Genomic DNA, 11613 nt, shown 5'->3' with positions numbered 1-11613 from the left:
TTTAAAGGCGACAATGCAGCCATTGGGCGTTCGTATACGCGTTAGTGTTCAATGCATACGAGGCGTATGCATCCAAGTCGCACGGAGTGTGACCCCTCGCGCTCTTCTTTTTGGCCTCTCTCTCTCTCTTTTCCAGTTTCTGCAGTAGAATTCTAAGGTATATATCCCTACTGCAATCGTATACAGTCGTGTTACCATCAAGAACATCCCATCACAAATTTTGAGTTTGACCTGGTGCAGTCCGTCGTCGAATTTGTTATCAGCTATCAGGACGTCCATCAAAAACGGACAGGACAGCAGTTACTGTTGGTCCATTGAATGTTTTTTTTTTCACAACTCCAGGCAATGACTCTCCAAAATGTTCGGTTGGTTCAAGAACTCAGCAGACCTCGGGTCAGAAAATCAGAGGAGAAGCCTGATCTGATCAAAGTCGACGACGCAGGATGGACGAATACCTCAATTCGGTCTCTGATCTGGGAGGATGTGATCCTGGAGCCATGAGTTAACCCTGTCGGGCCAAATCAGGTTCAACGTTGCGCCCGCCAAAAAGCCGAGTAAAGGACAAAAGGGTGGAGGAACAGCCCAGCCCAGCTCAAGGTATCATGTGTAGGATTCTCTTTTTGGAGCTGCTATTTTGATAGAGCGTAGGCGAAGTACCGCGATTCGTATCAGCACAGCACTTCTTTCTTGTCACATGCAGCTAGATCGATCTCTGAATGCCATATGTACATTTACACTACTTGTTTGAGCTATAGAGAACAACCCTGGATTGCAAAGGGTCGTCTGATTCTTGTCCTAAGCTAGATTAGATATCCTATCGAGTCTTCGACTTATTAAGTTCGGCCGGCTGAACTCCTCAGTTCGATGGCCCGCTTCCATGGATGTGGCACGGCTCCTCGAGCTAGGGCTCGTCTTGGCCATCAGAACATACAACACGTTTTATCGAGATGAGCCGTAACCGCGACGGCTGGACGCCAGAAGAGGCGATTGCTATTAGTTGACACGATCCAGTTTGGGAACAGAGCCTGGCCGTACATGAGAGCCACCTTTTGAAGTGTATCGATGTTGTCCGCGGTCATTGGAAACTCTAGGCTCATTACACGAAGGTTTGGCGAACGAAAAGTTCTCGATCATATCAAGCGTTAATGCTTCGCCCCGGAGCTTTAGATCAACTAGGGATGTGAATGAACACAGTCGTCCCCGAATTGATTGCTTTTCTCCGAACGTATACAGTCTGAGCGGAGGCCAGGGCCATAAAGGCGGCAGAGGTTGATATTCGAGTGGTTGGATATCCATACACAAATTCTCGAGCAAGTTGGCGCATGGCCACGGTTTACTCCCCTTGAAGAGCTCGATTGTCCCGGCCATTGTGCCCAACAGGTTCAATCTGCGCAAGATCCTGCAGTTCTCCAAAAGTATAGAGGCACTGGTGCTGTTGAATTCCATACACCCTTCAATGTCAAAGGTAACCAGACTGTGTGCTATCCTTGGCGATACGTGGACTGATCGAGGCATACGTGTCAATTGTGCATGAGCCTGGTCCGCATGCACCACCGCCACCATCATACCCGTCGCTGAGGTGTTGTCTCTGACGCTGCTTTCAGTGCGATGGTCGAGATCGATGGTCGTAGCAGGGGACTTTGGCATGGTTCTCCGCAGGGTAGCTCGATTCTCGAAGATATCACTCCAGTCCTGAGCGATGACATTGCTCTTCTGTTCGAGTTCAAGGTAGTCGAGGTTGGGAAGGTGCTGGAAAAGACGACGAAAGTGAGGATGCGTAGTGTTCGAATTCTTAGAGTGCCATTTCACAGCACTCAAGGTCAACGACCGAAGCGATGTATTCACCCAACCTTCGTCATCCACCCTGATCAACCCAGTGCACTCCTCCTCCTCTTCTGACTCCTCTTCTGACTCCTCCTCTGACTCCTGCTCGGTGCAGGCGTCCTTGAGCTCCTCTACTATGGTGGCCTTTTCCAGAACCAACGATCTGAGTTGACGGCAATCTCTGAGCGCCAACAGAATAACGTCAATGTGAACGTCGGCATCGACGCACCAGTAAAAGTCTTTCAGGTTCTTGAGAGTCGCTACAGGAGCCATCTGACGGCCCGACGGCTGTGATAAGGCTTGTTCCAGGATGATATGCAGGACTCGAAGCTGTGGCGCCATCTCCGTGATCTGCTCGAGATATGAAGTGTACAAGACCCGCCTGAATCCGATTCTAAGCGATTGCAGGTTGGCGGTAAAGTTGAGAAGGCGGCGGACGCTGGCCCATCTCGCGTACGAGAGACAGAGGAGCTTGACATGACCTTCGTATTTACAGATCTCTGGATAGGCGTTGAATAATTCGTGCTGGGGAAAAAATAGATTTTCGTAGAGATAAGGGACCCAAATGCTATTCCAGGTACGGTTGACATGGATGAGGACCGTGAGATCGCGTTTTGCCAGGTGGTTGGTGATTAAATGGACAAGCTCCGGGATCGAGAGGACAATGTCTTGGAACACCTTTGGAGCAGTGCCAACGCTGCTGCCGTTCTTGGTCCTCCTAGGGCGCAGAACCCTCCGATTAGCCACTTGAGCACGGTCTGGGACCGTTGGTGCCAGCTTGGGCATGCTCTTCAGTGGATCGGAAGGACTGGAAGTAGCGAGAAGGGAGAGGATGGAAGTGAAATAAAAGACGAAAGAGACACATTTATAGCAGACCATTATATATCTGCGAGACTCATGCGACGAGTGCAGCAGGCGTCAATCTTTTGACCCTTTATTTTTGCCCACCTCTCTCCCCCCTCCCCGTCAGCCATGCCCAAAGCCAACAAAGCCGCATCGAATCCTGCCCCAGGGACCCTTCGCCGAAGTCTGCGGCTCAGGGCATCCGCTAACTACGCTGTCGACATCGATGCACCAAGGTCCTCCTAAGATGCTTTCTTTTCTACCCCTGAACTTCTACACCTCCTCGCCGGCTATCTCACACATAATGATCTAACGGCCGCCATCCGCGTCAGCCGTACTTGGAATACCATTTGGGCCCCCTACCTCTATGAAAAGCTATTCTTCCGCGAGTACCAGCAGACTCGCAGCTATCCCAAGATGCACTCATACGGCCATCATGTCAAGAGTCTCCAACTCCTCTCCATCTCCGTAGAATGGAACAATCTCGTCTTCCTTCTCAACTTTACGACCAGCCTACACTCGCTCTTCCTCGGCAACACAAAATTGAGTACTTTGCAGCTTCAGGAGCTCGCTGAGATAGCACCACAGCTTCGAGTTCTGCATATCACCGTGAGGTACCACGAGGCAAAGCCGTTGGAGTGCCAAATGACTCCTGTATCCGCATTCAAGCACCTGGAGGACTTTTACTGGAATACCCTGACCGATATCCGCATCAACGATATTCTTTTCGTGCTTAAATCATGTTCTCATCTCCAGTCACTGGCCTTGACAATCAACACGCTAGTCGAGGAGATTGATGACATCAAAAACAGCAGTTTGATCGTCGATGGTATGCCAGAGTTGATCAAAGTGGACGATGACGGCTGGGCAAGGGCATCGCTCCGAACGTTGAGCTGGGACAGTGCGATGTTAGGACCACGACAATCCTGCTTGGACTACTCGAAACAGCCACATCCTTGCATCCGCCGCCTCTTTCAGCACACACCAAATCTCAGGATGGTCAAGATCACCGGCAAGAACAACATCAGCCCTCAGGGCTGGGACTGCATGTTCGAGAATCAAGCCAGCATCCAAGAGATCGAGCTTGAGTTGACTGTCCTAGCATTCGAAGGCGGTTCTCGAGCCGGCGATTCGGGGTTCTTGAGCGCCGTGTTAAAATCATGCTCGAACCTCAAGAAGTTTACTGCCAAGCATATACCGCCTACAACGGACGAGGCGTTTGCGGAGGTGATGCAGATCAACCACGGGCTTCAAAAGGTAAGCGTCAAATGCACGGACTTCGCGGACTTGGCCCTCCACCAACTGGCACGCCTTCCTCCAACACTCACTTCAGCAGGAACCTCGCATAGCCTTGTTGAACTCGATGTGAAGGGATGTCTTCATATCACCAGCCGTAGTGCCATCGAGATATTCGAGAACTGTCCTCTCCTGCGCAATTTGAATCTGTTGGGCACCAAAGCCGGTACAATCGAGCTTCTCAAGGGGTGCAGGCCCTGGCCTTGTGCCAAGGCGCTGGAGAGCCTGCATATAGACATCCAACCACTCAACTACCAACACCGGCCGCTTGATGCAGGTTGGACGCATCCTGGACAAGCTGAACAAATTGGACAAGCGGAGGTGCCCCCTCTTAATCCATACACACTTGAGGAGCAGGGGTTGATCAGGGAGCGGCTGTGCTAGTTCACTTCCCTCCTCGCTCTCGACCTCAAGGGTGACGCGATGACATATGAAATCTTGGAGGACTTTTCGTTTGCGCCGAAGCTTCGAAGGGCTATTCTGTGTGTTCCGTTCAAGGCAGAATGCTATAGAATGAACCGTGAGAAGAGAGAAATGGCCCTGGAGCGTGGCAAGGCATTGTTCCCGAACTGGATTGTGCAGAATGGGTCAGACATGATTCCGCACGATTCGTTAGTATCATCGTTGCCAATGCCAGAAGGGGCGCTTTGGTATCCTAAGTACGATTTATATAATTAAAAAGCAAGCTCGCCTATAATAAAACTATTTGTGTGGTACAGCGCACACCAAAACCATAGTCGATACGATGTTGGCGCAATCCGACGACGACGACTACCATATGTGGAGAACTTTATTTTTTCACCGGTCGGTCCACCGCTCACCGGTGAGAATCACAGTGTAAGGGACTTTTTCGCACAAAGGCTCATGATTTCTAAGAGAAGAACACCAAACTGGCTTATTCAGGTACTGATAAATGGTGGCAGGCGCTCAGGAGGGGTGTCAGGATAAGCGTAGATCTCTTATTTGTCTTTGTGTAACGATCGCACGCGTTGTCAAGGGATGAAGAGCACTCTGTTAGCGTCTGGAGTTTGCTTGGCGCGGGATTCCAGGACAACAGGGCCCGAAAAATACATATACATCTGTTGCTTTTCTTCCTTTCTTTTTTTTGTGCTTTAATATTATTCTTCATGCTCCTTTTAACATCAACCGCATTGACAAGCTTCGTCGTTGGGGGCCAGACCCCTTTACACACCGATCATTACCAATTTAAGTTGATCAATTATTCTACAGCGCGCAGTGGGTCCGAACAAGGGTCACCAATCCATCCGGCTGGTGCCATAGTGAGAATACCTTTTGTCTATCGTAATACCACATGGAGCAAGCCACTCAATGATGCACAGAAGGATGCAGTGAAAGTAGGTGCACCACTCTAATGGAGAGAATCCGGTGACACCACCAATAGCTACATGGAGGTCACTCTTCCATCAGATACTCGGGGATACTTCGCATTCAGTACCAATTGGCACATTGTGTCCAGCTGTCTTTCTAGTGCCACCACATCTGAGGAGTTCGTTGCTGCCATTGCTCCTGTCACCCTCGACAACGGTTCTCTCTGGAGTCTTTTCAAGTGCATCTATATGGATTATTGAGCCGCCGGATCGTGGCTGCTTCCGTATCCAGAGGTACTCCGTGGTAGTTTCAAGAATATACCAACAAGAAAAATAGCGGATTGGGTGAGCAGGCAGTAACTGTGGCTGTGCCGCTGGGCTAAATGTGAGGATGTAGACCCTCGACAGGCAATAGAACAAGTAACGATGCTTGCTCGGTTCTTGTCTTTTTTTTTCGCTGCACAGATATCGATCCATCGATATGACAATGTTTCTCACTCGCAACACAAAAGAGATCGCCTAAATTGGCGCGGTCTGGTCTGCTGCTTCTCTGTAGGAAACTCGGAAATGTTTACAGCGACGATAACCACAACAACAACAAGGCGGGAAGAGAAAAAGATAAAGAGGAAAAAAAGCGAGAAGGGAGAGCCCAAGCGGGCTGTAATAAAAACCGCTGCCTGGTTCAAATCGCATTCTTGATGGATCGGATGGCTTGTGAGAATCGAGCATGTCCCATTCAGGATTCGATCCTACGCGCTTTCGCCCAGATCGCTCACTCTGACAGCCAGTCTCCAAAATCAAAGTACTCACGTCCCGCTCTCTGCTGCCTTCCACCCCCCACCACCTTCATTCCCCTTCTAATGACAGGCGCGTCGGAGGCATTCAGACTGATCGAGACAGGTGGCGATCCTCGGCTGCATCCAGCCCTGGTAACAACATCTCCTGAACAAGGCATCTCTTGAACGCGAATCCGACATTCCACCGGTACACAGGACTGATTAGCTTCTTTCGACTTGCGTCGGATAGGATTACACACTGTGCCTGCCACTGCTGCTCTCTCGATACTCATTTGAATCGGTTCCTTTCCTTGCGCGCTTTCCACAAGTAAGTACTCAGGGATCATGCAACAATGATATCTTTCGTGATGTTTGCACTCCAAGGGGACTCACAAACTATCCAACACTTCTCTTGCGTTAAAGGCAAGAACCGTCTTGAAGTACTTGGATCTCGACTATCGGTTGATTCAGCATCAAGTCAAGGAGGAGCTGCACTTGCAAAAGCAGGGAGTCAATATGTCAACCACGGCGTCGAGGGCTCGTCTTTTCGAAACAGGAACGGCCGAGGAGCGCGCTCGGTAACAGTCGGTTTTAATGGATCTGGACTTGTTAAGGTTCCGTGCCCAGTGGCACTAATGCTTCTCTGTTCCCTGTCCATCCTAGGACTGTTCTCGTTGAGCTCGAGACATTGATGCGGCGTCATGATGAAGAAAGTCAAACAGGGACACAGCTCAAGGAGCAGGATTCGACAGTGCTCAGTAACCCGATGTATTACCAGGAAGTTTCCGTCCTGCTTGCAACATTCACCCTGCGATGCAAAAACCCCTTATTAAATGTTCAGGTACAGCTGTCGGAAGCAAGAAAGGCAGAGGAATATGCACTATCGCGATAACTTGAGCACTTTCAAGGTTTACTGACATTTATAGTCTGAACTTCCTGTTGCTCTAGGCTATTATTCAGTCGCTGCGCTGGCTGCAGGACTCGGCACCACTGATTACCTATATTATCGCCAACCATCCACTCGAGTTCTTACCAACTATCGAATCGCTTCTAGAAACCACTGGTTCCGTCCAAACTTCAAAGGCGATTATTTTGCGCCTGTGTAAACTGGCCGAACACAAAATCTGGAATGTCCGACAATGGCTCGTCGATCGGAAAGTGTTTCCCAACCTCGCCATTGAACTCAGCATCGAGCATTGCCATGATGAGATATGTTTTATGAACAGGATTCTGCGAGGACAGCCAGAATGGCTCACCAGCGGCATGGACCCTGTTACCAAGACAAGTCTGACGTCGATAATGGAGTTCATATTCTCATCTCTGAACGACGAGCTCACATCGCAACGGCCTGATCATATTTCTGTCATTCGGCTGCTGAGGATTTTGTCCGGCATGGTGGGATTGATGAGCCTAGCACTATCGACTGAGCAGTTGGAGATCTCCCTGGGAGTTCTCGAAATGATACCTATTGAGCCAAGCACGATCGATGTGAAGATTTGCTTCATTTTGATGTGTGCAGCTCAGATACTCAAGTACTCACAATCTCGACTTGAGCGAGTGTTGCACTATCTAATGACATCCCCAGAATCACCGCGGATGTTAAGCCTCTTAGTCTGGCTCCAGGCGCATCAGCTCTTAAAGGTTGACGACTTCGCATCCAAAGCGCTCTCGATGAATATCGTTATCCCGCGAGCCGGCCTGATGGAGCTGAGCACGCTTTTCTCTTCACTCTTCTCAAGCGCCGAGTTGGCCTCATGCGCTCTCGGGATTGGCAGAAGAAAGTCATATATCCCTTGTCGCACAGCAGGTTCGCCAGTACCATTGAAGTCGTCAACACCATCAACGCCATCAGCATCTTCATCGACGATGTTAGCTCCTGCATTCGCAACCGGTTGTAATGCCTCGGAACTGCGGTCTACTGCGAATTTCCTAGTTGGATACCTGCTACAGCAAGATGTATTTCACAAGAGTGCAATCGACGTACGGTCCTGGGTCATGGAACAAATACAGGCGTCCACCATCCCGCTGGATGCCAACATGATTCATCTCTTGCGCTCCTACACCGCCGCCGCTGCACGCTCAAAACATATCTCGCGGATACCGGAACATGACATCCGGGCCTTCTTCAGCAATCCATGCGAGGATCTAACGCCAGCCAAAGTGCTGCTCGTCCTGTATATGCTGATGAACAATGACATTTGCCTCTCTAACTTTGGCAACAATAACAGTAATACGGAGGAGAATCGAGGTAGGCTCAAAGGTTTTTGCTCTGCTCTTTCTTAATCGCTGTAGGCCATAGGAAGGCCATGATGCCAGCCGAGTACTGACTATCTTCCACAGTTCCAACTATAGAATATGACGCGACCCTTTTGGAATACGTGCAGATCCGCAAAGTAATTCTCTATGTCCAAAACTTCCAAGGCGGGATGGCGTTTCAAGCGGTGCAGCCCATGTTTCTGAAGCTCGTCAACGCACAGTTCCCAGAGCTATTTGATGTCACAACGCTACTAATGGAAGAAGGCTTAGCCACAACTTCATGGACAAAAACCTCGCCAGACTGGGTATCGAGTGGGGTAGGAGTAGCAGCGGCGAGCATAGGCACGCGTCAACGGTACATTGAATCCAAGGAAGCAACAGCCGTTATGGAACCTCATTTCAAAGCAATCGCCCAACACATCGAAAATCCGGATGCGGCCGTCAAAGGTAATATTAACGATCTATTACTGTTCCGGGAGTGCAGCCAATAGTGCGGATCTAACTATTATCGTTACTTTCTCCACTAGGATATCACACCTTCCAAAGGTTATCACAGCCGGACAGACAAGGCATGGCCAAGGAGATTGTACAGGCGAGTCTACCGTCGTTGCTCAATCCCAGCTCACATCCAGCTGTCTTGGAGGCGTTCAAAAAGACATGGGATCAACTCAACAGCGTGATGCCGCATGACTTATGGGCCATGACCATCCATGCGCTGATTGAGCGACCAGCTTCTCCCACCTCATCAGACAATCAAGAATCGAAGGGCAGTCAACAGACGACACAGAAAAAGAAGATACAGGAGCAGGGTCAGCCTCAACATCAGGAGTATTATACGTTCGAGTGGCTCGTTCAGGATCCATTGCTGCTTTTCAAGGTGGATTTTCGGGTTTTCCGCTCGCCCATCATCTTTCGACTCTTTGTGCAGATTCTGGGTGCAGTCATGGTCGGCTCTCGGCACTGGTTCCGCAAACAATTTCAAGCTTCGCAGTCTGCCTTTCAGAGTCAACAAAGCTGGATGTCAGGCCAAGTAACACGTCGACAGTTTAAGGAGGTCAACCTGAGCGCCATGCTCTATATCCAGGATTCTGTACTGATCCAGCTGATGCTTGAGACCTGTCAAGCTCGAGCTGAGGATATCGTGGAACCCTTTGTTGCGATCAAAGAGGCAGCGCAGGAAACTGTTCGGAGAGACGGCGGCACCCATGCAAAGACAAAAAAAGAACTCATGGATACCGGAAAGAATAAGGATGCCTTTGCATGCAAAGCAGAAGGCGTGTCCGATGCGCTCAAGGAAATCCGCACGGTCACCTTCAATTTCCTTCACCAGCTCTTTATCGACCACAAGATCTTTCCGAAGCTGCTGCATTTCCAGGGGTATGCCATAGACCTGATACCGATCACGGTGGCAGGGATCGACTCGATCCATGTGTGTCTTGACTTTTTACAGGAGATCCTCTTCGCCAGTGTGCCATTACCTATGTCCGCATCGTCGTCGGTGGGCTCCAGATCAAACGAAAATAATGCTAATACCATCAGCAAAGCGGATGCAGCACCGCAGGTGTTTGCGCTCAGACTGGCAGTGCAGCTGTGTGAACGATTCCCGCTTCCACATACAAGGCAGATGGCAATCGACTTCATTCTGCCGCGGCTGCGGGAGCTGGCTATCAGTACGGGCTTTTCTAAAGAGGTTCTGGAGAGCGCTGTGGTGCTTGCAAAAGGATTCCCAACTCTTGGCAGCGACATTATGGAGGTTTTGCGAGGTGAGATAATTGTTCACAGCGGAAGTCGTGGGTCTTTTTATTATTTGATACTTGGAAATTCTAAATGCTGTGTTTTTTATTCTCTTGACGGATGTTCTATTATAGAAACGAGTGGTCCGCAGGATAAAATGGCACTTGCAAGGACTGTGGACGCCATTAGCCAGGCACTGTCGGACCCCACTATTTGTGACAAGAGCCTTCTCTAGAAGAACGAACCTCAATGTATAAATGTACCGGTCTTTTACCTTCTCCCCATGCAGCAATGCATGCAGCAACGAGCTATCAATACCCTTAAGTATCCCATTCGAATCAGGGGATCTTAGAGTAGCAAACAAAAACAAAGAGGTGCGCGACGCGTTCAGCTTGTACTCTGCCCATTTTCCCCTCACCCAACTCATTCCTGGCCGGTCATCGACGCCGACATCGACAATCGATATCCTCTACAAGTCCTATTTCATTCCGTCTTGAACCCAGCGCAGGCAGCGTGAACAGGATACCATGGAGCAGCTGAATCGCTCAGTAAGGACACGCAAGGCTCTAAAACTACTTGAAAAGTAACCGACCGTGGCCCCGTACTCAGTTGATGCCATTCCCCATCGCCCCCATACGGCTCTTCTCGCACATGCATAGATCTCCAAGCTCAAACCTCCTACAAAGATCACCTCGTCTTCATCGTCGTCATCGACCATAGCAACAGCACTGGCAGTGGCAGCTGCCCTTGATAGCAGCTGCAATGAGAACACCAATATGCAAAGCGCTCACAACAGCAACATCACGAAAACCATAGCATCAACGACGACAACCACAGCGGCGACAACAATAGCAGTTTCCGGCGTCAAGAGGAAGGCCGAGGATTCCATATTCGACAAGCGCACGAAGAACATCTCTGCAACATCGAAATCAACATCTGCAACGGGCGCGCCTGCCTCTGTCGCAAAGAGGCCAGTGGCAGGAAGCATCAGCAGCAACCACACTCTCATGCCCAGTAGAGCCACAGCAACGCCTAGAGCCCCTCTAGGCCGTGTCAGTCAACGCACTCCTACTACTTCTACTATCGCAGCATCGCGTCGTCCCACGACCGCCTCGAGAGCACCAGTGTCTGCAAACTCAACAAACACAACGCCTGCGAGGACTGGCGCTACATCGGCTGCAGTTAAGATGCAAACCAAGACCCGTGCCCAGCAACCCAGCCCTGCCGCAAGCGTATCCTCTAGTATATCGGGCTCGAACTTCGAAGCTACAAAGACTGGCGCAGGGGCCGATATGAGCAACAGCGACATTTTGAGCACACTGGCGCTACCAAAAAAGAAAAAGCGACCTGCTTGGGACACTAAAGGACGGCTAGAGGACATGGAAGAGTTGACTAGTACGCTTCATCAGCTACTGCAGACCTCCGCCACCAATATGAACGACTTAACCGGAAAGTTGGAGTCGAGCGAGAGCAAAAGTAAGTCGAACCATGTATGGCGTTTTGTTCTCCAATCGTTTTTATGGTACGGGTCTTGATATTTGAGACGGAGTGGTACT

At 50.0% G+C, this 11613-nt stretch overlaps 3 protein-coding genes across 3 annotated transcripts; 2 read left to right on the top strand and 1 right to left on the bottom strand.

Moving 5' to 3' along the window:
* Positions 1-993: 993 nt before the first annotated feature.
* Positions 994-2610, bottom strand: BC939DRAFT_504477 (uncharacterized protein; the record flags this gene model as incomplete). Its single annotated transcript, XM_051560530.1, has 1 exon — positions 994-2610. The coding sequence occupies one exon, from the start codon at positions 2608-2610 to the stop codon at positions 994-996; it is 1617 nt and encodes a 538-aa protein (XP_051410649.1).
* Positions 2611-2796: 186 nt separating this feature from the next.
* On the top strand, positions 2797-4641 carry BC939DRAFT_504476 (uncharacterized protein; the record flags this gene model as incomplete). Its single annotated transcript, XM_051560529.1, has 3 exons — positions 2797-2903; positions 3000-4284; positions 4378-4641. 3 exons carry the CDS (start codon positions 2797-2799, stop codon positions 4639-4641), a joined length of 1656 nt encoding a protein of 551 aa, XP_051410648.1.
* A 1445-nt stretch (positions 4642-6086) lies between these two features.
* BC939DRAFT_209346 (integrator complex subunit 2-domain-containing protein) lies at positions 6087-10563 on the top strand. Its single transcript, XM_051550685.1, has 8 exons — positions 6087-6220; positions 6318-6395; positions 6491-6645; positions 6731-6908; positions 7016-8315; positions 8408-8770; positions 8851-10086; positions 10192-10563. Exons 1-8 carry the CDS (start codon positions 6152-6154, stop codon positions 10290-10292), a joined length of 3480 nt encoding a protein of 1159 aa, XP_051410647.1. The 5' UTR covers positions 6087-6151; the 3' UTR covers positions 10293-10563.
* Positions 10564-11613: the final 1050 nt, after the last annotated feature.

The sequence above is a fragment of the Gamsiella multidivaricata genome, assembly GCF_025024155.1.
Source record: "Gamsiella multidivaricata strain RSA 2152 chromosome Unknown BC939scaffold_46, whole genome shotgun sequence".
Classification (NCBI taxonomy): domain Eukaryota; kingdom Fungi; phylum Mortierellomycota; class Mortierellomycetes; order Mortierellales; family Mortierellaceae; genus Gamsiella; species Gamsiella multidivaricata.
Note: the sequence above shows the minus strand (reverse complement) of the source record. Positions and strands in the feature narration are given on the sequence as shown.